The following is a 20,415-nucleotide window of genomic DNA, read 5'->3' on the forward strand; positions in this document are numbered from 1 at the left end:
AAAGCCCAAAGGGCACTTGGCTGGTTCAGTCACGGGAGCGTGCAGGTCTTGATCTCAGGGTTGTGAGTTCAAGTCCCATGTTGGGTTTAGAGATTACTTTAAAAAAAAAGAAAAGCCCAAGCCCCAGTTTGTGATTAATTTGTTTAAATGTTTAAAGAAATTTGAGGCTAAATGTTGTAAGACTAGTTAAATAACAAAAAGATATATTTACATAATACTTCTTGCTCTCAAATTTTGAACAAAGAACTTACTAATAATCAAAAACTCAGTAGGCCAACATTTTATTCAAATGATAAGTTTTATGATACTACAAAGAGTGAATTAGAAAATCAAAAGCAAGGAGAAATGAGCAGGTGTGAACATGGGGAAGCAAGAGAAAGCAAGAAAGTATGTGACCATGAAGTGAATGCTTAGCTCCGAAATCAAAGGCTTAAAGAGAAGGACAGATTAAAACCTAAAAAGAAAGAAAAGAAAGATCCCGTGCACTCAAGGAAAGAGAAGTCCCCCAACATCCCTCCTCCTTTTTCCAGTATAAACACACAGCTGGGCCGCCTTACCACATCCTGGTTGGTATCGACTTTATCAACTTTTCTATTTAAGCCAAACTTGACCGGGTACAGTCAATGATGGACGGGCTGTGTGCCAAGTGTATCAGTTGTATAACTGACCGTGTAATGGCTGAAACTGAGAAACTGGGGTGAAAGTATCAAGTGGCTCTAAGGATTGCCAAAGAGCCAAGATTCAAACGATTACCATGTACACACAAGACAAACTACCCAGATGTCTGCTCAGTACAGAAGTAATTCAGAGTGTTACATTGTGGCATCAGCTGACCCAGACCCAGAAGATAGCTGGAGTTCCCATCATGGACATTTCTAACCATAGGGACGACACTGAGTGAATGCCAGATGATGACGGAGCCCCTCGCTTCTATTTCTTAATAGAGTTCCTCAGCCCTCCTTTACCAACTTTTCCTGTTGCCAGTTCATACAAGCAATGTGCCACCGCATGAATTATTCTCCTTACCCATTTCCTCTGTTCTGAGCTATGGCTAAAGACACTCACTTTTTGATGTTTTGAAACTGATTATCTTGTACCATTTTACATTTTGTTGCATCTTTTTATAAATCAGATGACCGCTCACAAAAGAAAAAAAAAAGGAAAGGAAAGGAAAGATCAAAAGGGAGGACAACAACAACAAAAAACCACTTCTTTTTTGCCGGGAACCCTTCTTACCAAGTGCCAATCAGATAAACTTTATCTGATGTTACATCGTCACATCTCCTCTATCATCAAGGAAAGTAGTTCACATAAGAAAATTTCTCTATAAAATGAGTTGTAGGCTCACATTCCATATTTGACTGATTAGAATTTTATTACGATGTCTGTCTCAAACTGATGCGGAAGAGAATGGAATCTTGTCATCAAGACGTGGCATCGAACTAAGAACCCACAGGGTAAGCACTCAGCTCCTGTGACACGAAGACGGCTCCTGGGGATGGGGGGACCCTGGGCAACAGTGGCTGACCTGCTGGCCTGCGGCTATCTGCCATCTGTCACTCTTCCCTCTTCCTCCTCTGTCAGCCGCCATCAACAAAGTCTGCCTGAAACAGCCATCACTTCCCTCTGGTCCCGTTTACCGTAGCTAAGCTACAGGCCAAGCATCCAGATCACCAGCCCTGTGGGAATTTCTTCTAAGGTAAGAGGTGGCGCTATTGGTGAAATGCAGGCGCCAAGGCATGTGGACATTGTGCCATCTTCTGCGCTATTCTTAATGTTCTGATTGTCCCACTTCCCATCTGCGGCCTCTGGAAAGGAACATGCTACAGTAGGATTTCCAAGGACTGATGCATGGGGGTCAGGAGATCCGGCCTGTGATTTGCCCCAACTAGCTGTGTGGCTTTAGTGGAAGTCATCACACCTCAGGCCTCAGTTTCCTTATCTGCAAGCCGCGAAAATGGACTAGAGTCTTTTCAGACAAGCAGGCAAAGATCATACAGATAAGCACCACCTCATTATACTAACAAGCAAACAGAAGCCCAGAGGCGAGTGATTTGCCCCAAGTCAGACGGGACCCACATCTGCAGGTCACTCCTAATCAGCCAGCACAGTACAAAGAGATCTGAGCAGCTGCTCATTCTTCCCCTTTTCCATTTTGTCCATCAGACTGCATGCTCCCTGCGAACAAGGACACGCAGGACCCGCTTCCTATGTCAAAATTCCCAGTTCACCCAATCAGAACAGGGAGGAGCCTCAAGGACTTACTCCCCGCGGTTCTTTCACCTACGGTTCCTGCTTACGGTCACCGTCCGGAGAGCTCCCGCCTTCACGTCTCATGGAAAAGGTCATCATGTGCCCACCCGGGTTGCCAACGAAGCCGCAGGTTCCGGAGAGGAACTGACGCAGAGACGTTCGAAGGAGGCAGACTGGCTCAGTGCAGAAACAAACTGGCTACCAAGGAAAACTACCCCACAGGGGACTGAGTCTCTTTGAAATACGTTCGAATGTGTAGGAAAATGTTTTTTCAAGAGCTGGTGGACTGACCAGTCACCTCGTACATACAAGATCACATCCGCATTCTGACAAGAGTGGCCCGCCTGCAGTGTAGACCAGGGGCCAGAAAAAGACAAGGAAGGCGCAAGGAGACTGGGTGAGAAGCTTCTAAGGCGCGATGACGAGGGCGCACTGCAAAGGTACGAGAAGAGATGGAGAGAAGTATATGGACTCAAGAGGTTTAGGGAGCGAAATCCACAGGACCTGGTGTGACAGACTAGATTTTGGAAAGGTGACAGAGTAGGAGCTGACTTCTGGTTTCCCGACTCCCAGCTAAACGGATGGTGAAGTGTTTACTGAGAGAGGCAACAGAATAAGAAAGGTGGTTTTCAGCGGAAGAGGTGCTCACGAATTCCGTCTTGAACCTGATGAGTCTGAGGGGCCACAGACACATCCAAGAAGAAAGGTCAGCAAGTCCGATACACAGGACTGGTGCTCAGGAGACATCTGGGCCAGAGACAGGAATCTGCCTTACCTGCCCATAGGTGGTCATGAAGTAGCACAAAGGGTCATCTAGGGAAAGGAGGGAACACGGGGCTGAGCCCATAGCCAGCATTCAGTGGCTACCAGGAGCATGACTTTGCACAGGAGACACATCAGAGAGGTAGAAGAAAAACAGGAAGCAATGCAGAGCATTTGGTCTACTGCGACGTCGAGTAAGGAGACGGAGAAAGGTCAGGTGCGCTGACTTACAAACAGCTTTGGTAAGAACTCTTTAGTGGAACGACAGGGCCTGAAGGGTGGAAGGTGAGAAAGTCTAGTCAACCCCTGAGCACTGGCTGCGATGCACAACAGTGACAGGGCAATACCTAGAGGTGGGACCGTCAAGTGGGAGAGGATCAAACAGGAGCGCGTGATGGGAAGGAGTGCAGGGGAGAGGATCCTCACAGGCTCCTGGAAGGGCGGGAGGGCATGGATTTCGAGCCAGAGCGGAGACTGAACCCGAAGAGGAAGGAGAGCCCCTCCCCGTACCAGGCGAGGAGGAGAAGGGGACAAATACAAGAATGGGATCGTGATCAGCAGGATGGAGGAGGTCCCGTGGATGGCTGCTAATTTTTCTGTACGACTGGAGATGAAGTCCTATGTTGAGATGGAAGAGGAAGGCTACGTGTGATGTCAACAGCACACCCATGTAAATGGTCTAATTTATCTGTTATGCCACCTTCTCCCCCTACTACCAATACCTCATGTTCCACTCATCTATTAGTTGGCTGTCAACCCTAAGGATTTTCGTATTTCTAAGTCAACAAAGTATGATGTTGCCACTGCCTCTGCCCCAGGGGACCCTTCCCCATCTGCCATTCCTGCATTTTGATCACCCACCTCTTTTGCATACCTTTTCCCTCCTCTCTATTTCTCATCAGATCTCATAAACATGACTTTTTAAGTAGTCTCCTGCCACCAGTCAGCTCCAACTCAACAGATATGACCACGCAACTTCCTGCTGTAAACCTGACTGCAGCTCTACCGTGAAGACTGCATCAACGTGGATCCCTCAATGTATGCAGTGTCCAAGGTGTGACCCGCAGCCCCACCCCACCTCCCTCTCTACCATCCCAGTCTCGTTCCAAAATGTGCCGAACAAGACACCTATGTAGAGATACAACCCCGACAGCAAGCTCTCCACTCATTTCTGCCTGGGAACTGTAACTTACAAAACGTCTCTCTGATGGAAACACAAATTGCAAATAACCTTTATCTCCAGGTCCCACCTAGAAGATCAATACCACTTTACACAGAACAGCTGTTCCATGTATTTTCCTTCTATGTATGAAGGGGTCACGTTCATTAACACCACAAATTGTACATTACATTCAGAAGTTTCAGAGCCTTGAAAGAACACGGAATTGCTGGCATTCTAGCCACTTTCCCAATTTGCTCTCTCCCTACCTCTAAGTCCTACTTTAGAACTGCTATTTTGAGATTTCTATTTTCTGAAGCTGCTTTGACCAAAGGCATTCTGTCAGCTCAGAGTGAGAAAGATGGCGGGGCTAGTAAGTGTGAGAAAATGCTAGTGTTAGGCCCAAAGGAAGCCTGACGAAGTCCAAAGACAGACAAGCTAAAGAGACTTCCGTGCTTTGAGAGTCTTTAAGTCTCTGCGTGTGCCTTTTCTTCTTCCAATGACCTCTCCTCATCATGTGTCCTTCGTTAACAAAAGGTTTCTGGATCAGAGAATTCACTCTGTGCTCTCCTTCAGACACTCCATTCAATTTACACCTTTTATTACAGTGGTTTAACATCACTGTACAAGAACAAGAGTACAATATACCTTCGTCTAGACATCCCTACATATTAAAAATGATATGGCCACACCGCAGAGGATCCAAACATAAGCACTTTTAAAGCCAGAGTTTGGGAGATGTGATCTGAATGCAAATATCAAAAAGGAACTAGCTGGTTAACCCAAAAAAGACAAAAAACATATTATGACTTGAAGCCATAAAAAAGTAAGAAATTCAAACTCTTTCAAAATTTTAGGTACCTACAGAGCCAAAACTTTCTAATATTGAAACCAGCGACTAAATCCCAATCCTTAGAAATTAAACATATACGTTTTGATAGTTTAAGTACGGACCCAGAGGGATACAGAAAACAGATAAAGCTCCTCCTGGCTCTGATTCAAACCTTGGGACATTTTCAAGGCTATGCCTGATGAACCTTTATTGTCAGTAAAGTCTTTTCAGTTTAAATTTCTATTCTGTAAGTTTATGTCCTACAGTTATCTGCAGCTAGCTTCAAGCTGACCTCACCAAGAGAAGTAGGGCAACTTTAGAAAAGGAGCTTGGTATGCTTTGTAATACTGGAACAGAATTGGTCAGGATAGTACAGTCTTTCAGATTTCACATTCCAGGAGCTTTAGACGAAAGTGAGGCAATAACTTTAGGTTAAGTGCCTTTTTGACCCGATTCCTGGTAAGTACGTGCGTTCAGAGATGTGTTCAACGCACAGTCGCTGAGCTTCTAGGCGCAAGGCACTGGGAGGCTTCTGTCAGGCCAGGGGAGCGGCGGTCTGACTGTGCCGCACGGTAACAGAGTCGGGTCCTAACAGGGGCTTTTACGTTTAGCTCAAAACCACTTGCCCTGAACTTTCAGGCCTTTTCATTCAATGTGCACGATTTCACAGAAGTGCTTTCTCCAGGCTGCACCTACCAAACCCGAGGCCAAGAGACTCACTGCGAAGTGCAGCGAGGTCCCCGCCGAGGACCCGTCCGGGGCGGGCACGGCCCAGGAAGCCCGCAGGAGAAGCCCGAGGAGAGGCCCCGGAGGGCAAAGGAGGGCAGGCCACCCACGGCCCGGCTCCGGGGAGCCGAGCCCCGGCGCGCACCTTCATGAACTCGTCCTTGTCGAAGCAGAGCGTGTCCGGCCCCTTGGGCAGGTTCATCCTAATTCTCTCCATCCCGCCGGCCGCCGCCACTCAGCGCCGACACTCGAGCGAGGAGGAAAGGTAGGAGATTGCGCTCCCGGGCGCTGCGGGCGCAGGCACTACCAGTTCCCACCGCACAGAAGGCACCGCTTCCGCCAACATGGCAGCGCCCGCGCCGCGGCCAATGAACGAGGACGCCGCGGGCCCGCCTCCGCCTGCCGCCGCCAAGAGAGGCGCGAGGACCGCCGCCGCTGAGCCAGCAGGTCGTGCTGCCCCCGTGCGGCGGAGGGCGGCACTACAACCTCGAGTACGTTACTGCGGGGCAGCCCAGCTGCTGGCGACGCGGGGCGAACCCGAGAGGGGAGGGCGGGGAGAGTCAGGGGCACTCCCTCCCCACCTCACCGTTTCCCTCGGAAAATCGGCCTGCGAGCCTCTTCCAGGATCTTCTCCCGAGATTGTCCCGCGGGAAGCATAGCCGTGGAGGTATGCTGGCCCTTTACTTCTGCGGCCGGTCGTCCAGAGTGGGGCGCGTCCCCGTGTCAGTCCTCCGGTCCCCGTGCGCCGCCGCTGCAGCCGCCTGGGCGCGGAGGCCTCTGTGGGAGCCTGGCTTCCGCCCTTAGCCCCGGCGCCCACCGGCGAGCGTGGCTTCTCCCCCGCTGAGCTTGGCTCCAGCGATCTGTAGGGAGGAAGGTGGTCAGCTGGCAGCCTCGGGTCTTCTGGGCAGCTCCCTGCTCCGCTTCGGCTCAGCTCCGGGGTGGCCACAAGTTTGGGTCCTCAGAGCTCTTAAAGGATCACCTCGCTACCGGCCGACAAAACACAGCCGACAAGTAGATGTGCGAGCATGTTTATTTCTAGTCCACGCTAGAATGGGCGGAATTGTGCGTTTGTGGCCAGCATTGGTTCGATCGCCACACCTGACCCCAATTTCCGAGACTCCCTCCTCCTCCTGCCATCTACCCCACATTTATTTTGAGATTTTTCTTTCCTCTTCCCTTGCTCTTTCTCCCACTGTCCTCCCCTTTAGTGGGAATGCCATGGTCAAATGATGATTCATTTCTCTTTTTTTTCTCCTTGAGACTCTGATAGCTCAAACCACAGATCTCATTTCGCGCCCTTCACCCTGCAGCTTTGCTGTAATAGACCAGGCCCCCTCCCAATGCTGTGATCTCCCAGAGATAGCATTAACAGTCCTTAGAAAGGGATGGGACCCAGCAAGACAACGGCTTAACAGTGAGTCTTGCATTCGAGTCACTCCAAATGGGAAACTGGTCACTTTTTTTTTAAAAACGTGAGTATAGAATCTGAAACAATACATTCCCTAGCAGTGGGCCTGGCAAGGCCTTGTTGAGGAAAACGTTCCCAGTCAATACCCAGAGACTATGAGAGGTAGGATGAGAGCTGGAATCTTATCTGGAGAATCAGAATAAATTGCCAGGGGAGCAACTATGAAAGTGCATTTTATGCCCTGTTGTGGTCATTTGAATATAGGGAATGAAAGCCTCGTTATTTGGTCTTTGTTTGTTTACTCTTATTATGAAAATTTTCAAACATACACCAAAGTGTGGAGAGCGGAAGGATCCCGGCCCTTCCGAGTACTTATCACTCTGCTTCCCCAACTGTCTGTTTCATAGGCCCTCCTCCTCCTACTGCCCACGCAGTGCCTGTATTTTTTTTTTTTTTTGGGGGGGGGGACGGGGGAGGTCTGGAATATATTTTAAAGTAAATCCCAAACATCACATCATTCCCTGCTCCCCAAATACCTTGGTTTACACATCAAAGAAGGAGGAGGAAGAGGAGGAGGGGAAGACTGAGAAGGAGGAGGGACGAAGAAGAGAGATTTCCGCACAGGCCCAGAATGCCAGAATCAATAGGTCTAATAAGCTATTTCGATTGGCTCTGAGAGGCATGACTTTTAGCCCAGGGCCACACTGTTAATAAGCGACAAGGGCAAATTCAGGCAGGGCAAACAGCAAGGCCCACACTCATCACCAAGGCACCGAGAGAGGGGGCAAGGGTGCCAGTCGACCGAACAAAGTTGTCTGGGAACCCCGCCTGCCCTAGAAGTCCAGATGAGCGAGTAGTTGAACTGTTTCTTACCTTCATTGTCATTCCTTTCTGAAATGATTGCCGGCCTTTGGTAAAGACATGAACCTGAGCTTGTGCAGCCTGGGGTACTGATCTTGGGGATGCTGAAGAGGGTAGGTGCCAACAAAGAATGAAAATCCCTGATGCCTGTTCTCCTTCCGAGAGTCAGGAGGGAACAGTCAAGACCCTATACAGTGGCGTGGCCCACCAAAGCCAGGAGCAACAGGCAAGACCCCAGATGCTAATGGAACACCCTGGGGAGGACGAAGGAAAGGCAGAGAGTCAGCTGAAACCTTCCCAAAGGACATTGCCCTCAGTTTCACCTGGGAGCTGTCATTCAGCTGGTACACACCCCTTCAGCCATGCAAAGTTTGGTGACTAGCTTCTGGCCAGAGCCTGCTGTGTGTCTCCCTACCCTGAACCCTTCCCAAGATCCCTACCATGGCCTCAGGATCCAGGCACTGGGAGCGTAACACATGACTCTGCAGGGGTCCTTGGGCCAGCTTTTGGTTAGTTAGTTGGATCTCTGTTAAAGATTTGCCTACTGTTACATGTTTGACTCTCGTCTTTGGTTGATGGTACCTATTTCATAGGAAATAGGAGCTGGAATCCAGGAAACAGGCTGGAAGATGAAATTAAAAAGTGGATACAAAGCTTCTAATCAGAGCCAGACACAATCGGCAGTCAAGTATATCCCAGTCTCTCCCCTCTTCTCTGATCTGTACTTTCCTTAATGAGGAATGAGACTTTAAGTTGACTTTTTTTTATCTTCAAGTCTTTCTCTCTCTCTATTCCCTAAGTTGCCTCTCTTGCCTTCATTTCATCCTAGAGCTTGTGCCCACGACTTCTTTTCTAAGTAAATATTAACCCCCTTTGACTCTGAATCTCTGGAAAATTCTCAGTTCCCTATTTTCGCTGGCACTGTGACAGGTCCTCATTTCTCCTTCCCACTCTTCTCTATTTATAGTTTTCACATTTTTTTTGGCAGGTTGGCTACAGAACACTCAAAAATTGCAAAGAGAAATATTGTGTTCTGGAAATTCGTATGAGCATTTTTTCCAATATCATCCTTATCCTCTTCTGATCCTCTCTTGAACTGTTGGACTAAAGCAGCTGACGCTTCCACCAGCAACCAGAGTCATCCTGTCCACTACTGTGGGAACAGAGGGTTTCCATTTGGAACTGCAGACTGAGCCTAAAGTCTGGTGGCCCTTTGGTGCCAGGATAGCAGGTGTGGGGCGGGTGGGACATGGAGGACAAGCATCATGGTAGAGGTCTCCATTCGACCAGGAAAGCTCACAATGAGCCAACAGGGCCATTTCAACATCTTCTGTATTTTCCTTATACCCTGTTTCATTCCAGAGTGGATTTGAGATCATTTAGTTTGATTCTTAAATATTTCCCATTCCAACCGGAAACAGACTCATCCTGGGGCTCCCAAATTCTGCCTCATCTTCCTAATCAGTTAGTACCCCAAATTGGGTATGATAGTGCCAGAACATTCTTGCATGTGTATTTTATTACAGACTAATATTTTATTAGTTTTTTTCAAACTAATAAGAATGATAAGGGTAACTTTTTTTTAAAGCATAGGCAAAATCACAAAAGACATTGAAATGAACCTAAAAGATTATAGTGTCTTCCAAGGGAAAACAGGTGTTGTCTCATGTACCATTCTGGGCTGACCAATTCTATGGGATATTCTGTGCCTTTCTTGTCTTTGAGCTATTTTGCAACTCTACAGATTGTACATAATTGATATGGATACAGATGATCTTGTCTAGCGATATGCAAATGAATTTTGTCCACTGCAAGTACAGTTGACCCCCTTTCCTTTGGTAGAAGGCAGTTTTGCATCCATTTGCATTCTATTTGCATACCTATTTGCATCTATCAAAGCAAATTCGTTTAAGTATTACTGATTGTATATGTGTCTGCCTTGAGATTCTTGCTTGAAGTGGTGGTAACGTCTTAGTGGTTCCCGAGCTAATGAATGAACTAAACAAAATCCCTTCAGGCATTCATCTCATATTTGTAAAATGGTCATTATTTAATCTTTTCGAGAAAATGATACACTAGCAAACCATGACAGGATTCTGGTAAATGAAAAGTGCAGTGAAATCAAATCGGAACGAATTTTAGAATTACCTTCAGTGTGGCCCACGCTATGCCAGAGGCAGAGAATGAACGAAGCTCGAAGACGTGGCTTCTGGCCCCCAGGAGTTACAATAATCTGTGTCCACATTGGCATGCCTGACAAATGCATGTGACTCTCCCATCAGGGTTTCCCCAGGGGTTCAGTTAACCTTTCTCTTCCAAGCTACCCTCTCTTGTAGTGAAATCAACTGTGCCCTTGGTTTCAGCTCCCATTCCCTAGCCAACATCTCTCCCACCGATACACGACCATCTGTTTCTTTCCTACCCACCAGGCCCGTGCAACTGACTACCTACTCGTGCTATTTCACTGTGATGTCCCACCCGTGCCTCAAAACCCAGCATGTTCAAAACTTGATTCATCATCGTTTCTGAAAGAACGGCTTATCCTCCTTTGTTTTCTTTCTTTAGAAATGATTCCACCAATGCCAGCGGCATGCACCAGAAACCAGGAACCAATCATTCAGCTGAGCCAACCTGCTGTACTTTAAAACACTTGACTACAATCCTCCAGTGGATACTCAACCCTGGCTTCAAACTCCCTTGTCTCTCCGGTGGGTTTGCTTTCCCTCTAATGGATGACCGTTTCACACCTTCAAGACTTGCCTCAACAACCCCTACCCCCACCTCTTCTGAACTATGTCCCCTCACTCTCAGCTCCCGTCCTAGGGATGAGGGAGCAGAAGGCAAGCTGAGGACAAAGCAGAAGCTGGCGCCCTACACCCACACCCCATGCCATATGTGTGACATTCCTCAGGCACTCCTGGCTACCCTAAAGGAAAAATAATGCTTAACTGATAGAGATCCCAGTCCTGCAGGACAGGAGTCTCCCTCCGTTTACAAATGTCCTAGCGACTTACAAGGAAGGAAGAAGATTTCTCATCAATAGCCTGACTTCCGGAGACCCATACCTCAGTTTCCGGAAGCCCTAACATCACCCTCCCCTCCATAAAATTGAGGGAGGCTGAGGGGGAGGGAAGTGTAAATAAAACTGAATTTCTTCTAAACCTGAAGCCCACTGACAAGGATGTGTGATAGGAGGAATGTAACATTCCTCCAGGAAACTCCCAACTGTCTTCATGCTTTCCCTCATTAGAGGCAAAAACAGCCTTGGCTTGACAATAACCAGGTCTCCCTTATCCTGAAATTCTTCTTTAGCATATGACAGTCCTTCTGGACACCCCCTTTGTCCTCACCTTCCTCAGCTCCCAGTCCCAATCAAATCTATACCTACATTTGTATCCATTTTTAATTTGTTTTTAGACATTTACTCAACAAATATTTAGTCAGTACCTACTAAGTGCTACACACTGCCCTGAGTGTGTGTAAATCTGTGGCGAACGACCCAGAAAAGTCCCTGGCATCATGGAATTTACATGGTAATTGGAGAAATGTACAAGAAATACAGAAAGAGTTGAAGACAGAGCAGGGTTATTGAGAAGAACAGACACCCCCAGCTGGGTCCCCTTCCTTGTGTCTGGGATTTGTTCTCTCCAGCCCTCTCCAGGACTCCACTCCCAGGGTCAATATCAAGTTCTCTTTCCAATGGATCCTTCCAGTCAGAAGACAAATGACCTTTTTTTTAAAAACAAAAGGAAAAAACCCAAAACAAAGACTTCCTTTAACCTTCTATCTTCCTATAACAACCTCCATATTTCTCTCCCCACCTCATTCCCAGCATAGCTTGTAAAATATTTGTCTACACCTGTGGATGTAGGGTACCATGTCTGCAAGGGTAGTTGAAAAATCTCTATAAAGAATCCTTGTGTGAAGATCATTTTAAGGGAGTCCATTTCCAGATCCAAACTCCACGTGTGCTCTGTAGGATAGGTGATATGCGCATTCTTGGGTCTGATATCAGGATACTCCTCTCGCTTCCTGGAAGATCAAGACACTCCTCTCAGATCTTATTAGACTGTAGGACTTGGGCTGACACCAAAGTTGGGGCTCCGCCTTTAGGGCTTCCTCTCCTTATTAAGGGTGAAGGTTAACATCAGAAAGGGGATTTGGGCAGATGTTGGAAGTGCTCTGAAATCAGAAAAACAATCAGTTTTGGTTAGTGACACTCATTCCTTCATATTTAAATTAAACTACATATTTTTAGGGGACATAATAGGAAAAAGCACAAGTAAGGATTTTAATGGTTTCATTCCATTCCAGTGTGGTTTGGGAAATAAAATAACAGAAAACGAGACTGTTCTGCTTTAAAAAAAAAAAAAAAATCAACTCGTAGCAGGCCAATGTTATTCCAATGAAGTCGATCCTTTCCTATCTCATTTTCTTTTTAAAGATTTATTTATTTATTTGGCAGAGAGAGAGACACACACACACACACACACACAGAGAACACAAGTAGGGGGGGCAGGAGAGGGAGAAGCAGGCTTCCTGCTGAGCAGGAATGTGGGCCTTCATCCCAGGACCCTGGGATCATGACCTGAGCCAAAGGCAGCTGCTTAGTGACTGAACCACCCAGGCTCCCTCTATCTCATTTTTTAAATGTTTAATATTTTCAACACCTAGTTAATAAAATATACATATACTGTGATGAAAAGTTTATGATTAAAAATTTCAGATGTCCACTCTAAAATGTGCAAGGTGCACGAATTCTCGTAGGGGGTCTATGCACCATACACGCCTACCACTAGCAAACGTGGACGTACTCGGTGTCTCTAGGTTCCCACTTCCTTAGTGCCCTCTTAATCACGTGGTTTCTCTTCCTACCATCCTGGACCTGTATTCTCAATCTGCTTCTCTATCATCTCCGCACCTTTGAAGAGCTTGATTCTGGGTCTTCTGTAGCTATGTGCTCTCTCTCTTTCTCTCTAGATCAGGGTTTCGCAACCTAGCACTCTTGATACTTGGTGGATGATTCTCTGCTGTGGGGCTGTCCTGTGCACTGCAGGACAGTTAGCAGCATCTCTGGTCTCTAGCCACTGAATGCCAGTAGCACCCTCCCACCCAGTAGTGACCACCAAAAATGTCTCCGGATATTGTTCAATCGGCCCTGGGAGCAAAACCCCCTACCTCCCAGCCCCAGTTTAAAAACCACTGCTTTAGCTGATTCCATTCAGCATCATTGATTTAAGTTCTTTGAAGAAGCTGAAGGCTCTGAAGTTAACGTCTCTAATCCTAACCCGCCCTTGGAGCTGAGAATCACGTGGCCAGCTGCCTGGCAGCATTTCTCCATGAATATGTAACAGGAGTCTTATTTTCACCACGATTTCTAACTTGCTCCCTCCTCAACCTGCTCCTGTCCCGGTCTCCCCATCTTAGTAAACAGCATCCCCACCTCCTACTGGCTAAAGCCTCAGCCCCTGGGATAAATTCCTCCTTTCCCTTTTCTCGTATCTAATCCATCAGCAAAACCAACTGATTTGACCTCCAAAACAGAAGTCAGACTTGATCACTGCTCTTTATATCCACTGCTCCCATTTGAATCCAAACCCTGAAATTTTTTTTGCACTTCAGACACTGTCAACAGTCGTTGGTCCCACGACTACACCTACACAGATATTTTACAAGATCGCTAATCACCGCCAAATTGCCAAATCCAGTGATTAACCCTCAGATCCAAATGACTCAACCTGTCAGTCCCATAGACACAGAAGTCCCTCCACTTCTCTGGAAATATTCTATTTTTTTCATCGTAATGTTGGCTCTCCCTTCCTCTTCCACACTGGTCAGTGATGGCTCCTTTCTTGGCTGGGTTCTCTCGAGCTTCCTGACCTTTAAACATCAGTCCTGTGCTCTGGGACTCGGACCTTCTGCCTGAGTTTTCTGTTGTGTTTAAAAAAAAATAATAATTCAGCTGAGTACATTTTAAAGAACCTATTGGTTGTATTCAATGATTCACGAAATGGGCAGCATCTAGCTAGCAGATTGAAAGGAGCTCGGAGGAGCTGCACAAAACAAAAGACTTTTATAGGCAGAAGGGAGGAGGAGCAAGGAAGTCACATCAGGCAAACAAGGCAGGTTGGTTGTGGCCAGGTGACTTGGCTGCCGGGGATGGCAGGGGTCCAAGGGAGTGCGGATCAGGTGGTGTCTGATTGCCTGGGCTCAGATTCCTTTTCTGGGACAGCTGAAATCATAATTGAGTCTGGTTTGGGTGACGGGGGGCTTAGCATAAGCAACTCCATTTTGGGCCTCTTGTTTTGTTTTTAATAGTTACTTCGTAAAAAATAATAACAAGTTTAGTAACTTTAAACAGCTCAGTTTACTATCTTACCATCTCTAGCTGTCAGGAGGCCAGACACAGCTTAGCCAGGGTCCTCGGCTCTGGGTCTCACTCAAAGGAGGAGAGAAGGCGCCCACCAAGCTGTGTTCTCACCCGCAGGTTCCGCTATGGAAGGCTCTGCTTCCAAACTCACTCAGGTCGTTGGCGGAACTCATTTCCTTGTAGCTGTGTGATTTGGGGGGCAGCCCACGCTGGGCGGGGGGGGGCAGGGAGATTCTCCAGGCTGTTAACTGGAGACCATCCTCAGCCCCCAGAGGCCGCCTGCGGTTTCCTGCCATCTAACTCTCTCCACGGGTGATTCCGAACTTGGCTCTTTGCTTCTTCAAGTCCAGGAGAGCCTCTCACTCCAATCAGTAAAACAGTCTGATTTAATATACTGAGATCATAATAGTGACATCCTCTTACCTTGCCAAATTCTACTGGTTAAAAGCAAGTCCTAGGTCCCATCCACACTCCTGTCCACACTCACAGGACAAACACCAGGGGACAGATATCATGAAGCTGCCTTATCGTGTTGCCAAACACACCTCTGTCCATACTCACTGCATAGGTAAGCCCACTTCTTCTCAGAGCTTGAACCCTATGTCCTAACGGTGCCCATATTTATGCCTCCAGCCTGGACCTCACCCCTGAATGCCAAACTCACGTGTTCAGCTGCTGGTTTGGCATCCCCATGTGGACTCAACCGCCATCTCCAAAACCAAACACCTGTTTCCCATCAAACTTGCTTCTCCTGTAGTCTTTCCCATCTTAGCAAATGGCAACTTCATTGTTCCAGGGCCTAGGGCCCCCCAAATTGTAAAATCATCCCAACTCTTTTCTTTTCCGCATACTCCACACTTACTATATTTACAAATCCTGTGTGTTTTGCCTTCAATATACACACAGAATCTCCCCACTTCTCCCCACCCCTGCATCTACTGCTCTGGTCTGGGCCAATACTGCCTCTCACCCAGATCGGTGGTCCTCAGCCAGGAGAGTTTTGTGCACCTGCCCCCCTCGGGGGACTTTGACAGGGTCTGGACACACTTTTTATTGTCACAACTTGGGAGTGGGAAAGGGCGCTCCTGGAATCTAGTGGTCAGTGCACAGGACAGCTCCCCATAGCAAAAATTAATGTGGCCCCAAATGCCAGCAGTATAGAAATCTCAATCTACATTAATACAAGTAGCCTCTCCACCCCACAACCCCACAAGTCCGTTCTGCACACAGTAGCCTGAGTGATTCTTTTCTTTTCTTTTTAAAATTTTATTTATTTATTTGACAGAGAGAGAGAGAGAGATCTCATGTAGGCAGAGAGGCAGGCAGTGGGAAAGGGGGAATCAGGCTCCCTGATGAGCAGAGAGCCCGATTCGCGGCTGGATCCCAGGACCCTGAGACCATGACCTGAGCTGAAGGCAGAGGCTTAACCCACTGAGCCACCCAGGCACCCTGATCCTTTTCTAATCTAAATCAAGTCAAGCCTCTTCAAAACCATCGAAGGTCTTCTCGTCTGGCACAAAGTTAAAGGCAAATCTTTACAAAAGCCTTCGAGACTTTATGTGATCTGACCCCACTACCTTCCTTACCTACCTCCTACCACTTGCCCTCTTGCTCATTTTTTGCCCAGCATTATTGGTCGCCGTGTCATTCTTTTAACACACCAGATGTGCTCCTACCTTGGGCTTAGCAAACACTAAATACCACAACTGCTCGTTCCTTAATTTCCTCCAGGTCTTTCCTCAAATGAGGGAGACTTCCCTGACACAGCCCCATAGAAAATACCAACATGCTCCCCTAAACCCCCACACCCCATGTCCACTCACTCAGCTCAGTTTCTTTCCTACCCCACATCAACCCCTCATATGTATGTATATTTATTTGCTTCATTTCTCACTCAACAACTAAAATGGAAACTCCAAGAGGACATCAAATTTATTTTGTCTCTTGTTAACTATTCTGTCTTTAGGGTTTAGAACAGGACCTGACACATAGTAGATGTTCCATAAATATTGGAGAATGATTTGTTTCTATTTTTGCCTTCTCTCTATCCATTCTTTACACGGCAGCCAAAATGACATTTTAAAAATACAAAAGGAATCCCATGACCACCCTCCACCTACCAGTGTAAAACCCTTCAACGGCTTTTCGTTGTGCTGAAGCCGCAGCTGACATTTTACAGCCCAGACCAGATTAAGATTTCAGAGTTCTTAATCACCAGAAAGACGATGGTGTCGTCACCACCAGAGATATTTAAATTTTTTTAAAGATTAGATCCCAAAGTAAGTGTGCTAAAAGCCTAGCAATTTTGGATTTCACAAATTCAGATTTCATAAAGTCTCATTAGTCTTCTCACCTTGTGTAAGTTTAATCTTTCCACGGCCCCTTTCTCTCTTCTGTTTCAGGCACTCACCATACTTTGCCAGAATGACCATAATGGCCTTCCAATCTGTCATCTCATCTCCAGCCATATGCCCCTTTCCCTCCCCTCCTCACACCAATTCATCCTTCCTCTAAACTTATTCCAAGATGATCACTCTAAAACGTGCATCTCATGTCTTTCCCCTACAGAAACTTACTCAGTAGCTCCTAAGGACGTGTGGATTTCCTTGGTGTAGTATTTTTACAAGACCCTTTGGTTGCAAGTGGCAGCAATCCAAAGAAAACTGGACTGAACCAAAGGGGAAAAGTAAACAAACAAACAAACAAACAAATGAAACAAAGGAACGTCCAGTTCCCGTAGGGGTGGATACCACGGGAGTTCATAAAAATCAAAAGAAGAGCTGCAGAACTAAAATTTCAGAATCAAGAACTAGGGACTGGAAACAAGCAAAACACTTTTCTCTTTGTCCATGTCTCATGTTTACTCGTCTCCATAGGGAGGCTTTCTTCTCTGGTCAGAGTCTTTTCAAGTGTCAGGGAAGATGGCCATTGCCAGCTCCTGAATCCCATCCAGCAAGGCCAGCCACTCGCCTAAAGAGAGAACCTCCCCTTCCCATCATTTACATATCAATCCCAGGGAGACTCTGATTGGTCCTATTGGTGTCAGGTGGACCAATCACTGTGTGGGTTTATACGTGTGCCCCTCCTCCCCGCTGACTGCATAAAGCACAGGCAAAATTCTTTTTTTTTTTTTTAATTAACATGTAATGTATTATTTGCCCCAAGGGCACAGGTCTGTGAATCATCAGTCTTACACATTTCACAAAACTCACCATATCACATACCCTCCCCAATGTCCATAACCCAACCATCCTCTCCATACCCTACCCCCCCATCCTCAATTTGTTTTGTGAGATTAAGGTCTCTTATGGTTTGTTTCTCTCCCATCTTGTTTCATTTTTTTCCCTCCCTACACCCCAAGACCCCCCCACCCTGCCTCTCAAATTCCTCATATCAGAGAGATCATATGATAATTGTCTTTCTCTGATTGACTTATTTCACTTAGCATAATACCCTCTAGTCCCATCCAAGTCATTGCAAATGGCAAGATTTCATTTTTGATGGCTGCGTAGTATTCCATTGCATATATACACCACATCTTCTTTATCCATTCATCTGCTGATGGACATCTAGGTTCTTTCCATAGTTTGGCTATTGTGGACATTGCTGCTGTAAACATTCAGGTGCATGTGCCCCTTCGGATCACTACATTTGTATCTTTGGAATAAATACCCAGTAGTGCAATTGCTGGGTCCTAGGGTAGCTCTATTTTCAACTCTTTGAGAAACCTCCATACTGTTTTCCAGAGAAGCATGGGGGAAATTACCCAGAGTGAACAGCGTTCTGTACCCAGAAAGAGGAAGATGAGAAAGCACAATGGTCAGGCACAACACATAGCCAACAGTTTTCACCATTTACATGATCTCTTCAATTCCACTTTTCCCCGCTCCTTCCGCAGGTTCTGTGCTTGAACCACAGTGAGCCCCTGTGAATTCGTGGATAGCTTTGGCTTTCTCTCACCTACATCTGGCCACACCTGCTGCTCTCTGTGCCTAAAACCCTATTTGCTGGCTTGTTATACAAAGATAATACTTCCAGACCTTCTTCACACATTGTACATCTCATACATCACCTCCTCCAGGAAGTCTTTGTTTGGACTTAGGGGTTTTATTGTCATTTAGGGATAGTAAGGCCAACAGACCAGGAGATCACTGCCGTTGAAAAGACAATTGGTTACTCACAGATCCCAGAAGGAGGGGGCTGGTGCAGCCACCAGGGAGGGATGTGGGAGGACAAAGGGGAGCACCAGGGTCTGTCAGGATGGGACTGAGGGTAAGAGCCTTTATTGTGGTTTCTGCAGGAAGGAATGGGGGAAGTGGGGACAGTAGGTTGGGACTGGCTGATTTGGACACTTTCAGCAGGAGCTGGGGTGTAACAGCTGTCCCTGGTTGTCTGGTACTTGACCCTGGGGTGATTCGGACCCTGAGTAAGAGTTTCACAGAGAAGGTGGTCAGGAATTCAGACTCTAGATTCATTGCTTTGCATTTAAAAACCACACTCCCAGCTGAGTGATAACTCTCTCTAGGAGCTGACCAACCCTGGAGTAGCAGTCCTTCCAGCATCAGCAAGCACTCATGATGGTCAAGGTATCAAAATATGGAAAATAAAGGACATGGTTACTCGTCTTCCCTGATTTTTTTTTCTTTTTAAACTTCTTTTATTTAAATTCAATTAGTTAACATAGAGTGTATCAATAGTTTCTAATGCAGAGTTCAATTATTCTTCCCTGATATTTTTTGTTCACCCTCTTCCCCTAAATCAGGTTTCTGTGTCTCTTCCTTCTGATCCCATAATAACCGGTGCATATTTCTGTCCTTGCAAGGTGACAGCGCCAACAATGGCATCCCAAGTGACAGCATAGCAATGTTTGACCTTCAGATTCCTTTGAGGGAAGGGGGTGAGAACTTGAAGCCATTTTAATTTCGATGTAATGTATATGTGACCTCATTTGATGCGGGTAGCCTGTAAGACTGCACTTCTAGTCTTTACTCACGTGTCCTAAAAATATTTTTATTCATTTTTTTTATTAAAATGATGACAACAAAATTTGAGGTGTGCTATATATCCTGAATTTCCACCATCACATTCACTTATGGAGCCATTGTTCATTTATCCTCATACAGATTATTGAATATGTTTTTTTCTCTGCATCATTGTGCCTATCTTAGACCCTCCAAATACACAATTAACCAGGAAAATTTAAACTCTGACTGCTCTTTTAAGAAATTCAGGCCTGTGAATATCCATGCATAGAAAATCAAAACAATATGCCTGATTACATAAGGACCCCTCCCACTGCTGAATGTATGGTGCCTTATTATCGTTATATGATGCCTGGGTGTGGATTAGGAAAAGAAGCACCTTCCTTTGCGTGGTTGCAGCTGTGTGCTGTGGAGACTACTTGGGGAGCCAAGCACAGGTTGGTTTTTAGCCCAAAGTGTCTCCTTCTGGTAACCCTTAAAACATCAGGCGAAGATGCTGAATGTGCACTATTTTGCCCCAATGGGTGTAGCTCGATTCATGCTCCTCCCAGGGATTTTCTCCGGGACCTGATAGCATTAGACAATAGCAAGTGAGGGACTAACCCATCACTGTGTAAATTTCTGCTGCCGTAATAAAATGTGCATGTTTCTGTTTAGGAATCTGAACACGTATTTGACCTTCTTAGTGATTCAACTTTGAAGCAAAGACTTTTTTCATCTTTTCTTCAAGACTTTGGGTTAAATTAAGGAGTGCCCCGAGATTTTAAGGCAAATTGTCATGAGTCAGCCTTTATCTACAGTTACTTGTCTCTGTAATCAGATTTTTCTCAAGACAGAAAATACATGTACACACAAAATAAAACACAGATACAGTTTAGATGCTGACTCAAATTGTCAGCCAGGGCTGCTGAGTCCACATTTTTTATCATCCCAGGTGATTGATTATATTAAGTGAATATTATACATTTGCAGTTACAAAATAAATCTACAGTAATACAATGTACTTTTATCATTTTTTTACATTAATGGTTTTTGGTTAATTTTTCCCATTTCTTAAAAAAT

General features: G+C 46.2%; 1 protein-coding gene and 1 pseudogene across 3 annotated transcripts in view; one reads left to right on the top strand and one right to left on the bottom strand.

Annotated features, from left to right (window-relative positions):
* Positions 1-5,959, bottom strand: part of LOC111160512 (component of oligomeric golgi complex 2) — a 53,438-nt gene extending 47,479 nt beyond the window's left edge. For all 3 annotated transcript variants that reach the window (XM_022523662.1, XM_022523661.1, XM_022523660.1), the window contains exon 1: positions 5,878-5,959. In XM_022523662.1, the coding sequence (XP_022379370.1) occupies positions 5,878-5,949 (72 nt within the window). In that variant the 5' untranslated portion in view covers positions 5,950-5,959. The remainder of the gene's footprint in view (positions 1-5,877) is intronic.
* Positions 362-1,012, top strand: LOC111160481 (annotated as a pseudogene).
* Positions 5,960-20,415: the final 14,456 nt, after the last annotated feature.

The sequence above is a fragment of the Enhydra lutris genome, unplaced genomic scaffold (assembly GCF_002288905.1).
Source record: "Enhydra lutris kenyoni isolate GAN:26980312 unplaced genomic scaffold, ASM228890v2 scaffoldscaffold76, whole genome shotgun sequence".
NCBI lineage: Eukaryota > Metazoa > Chordata > Mammalia > Carnivora > Mustelidae > Enhydra > Enhydra lutris.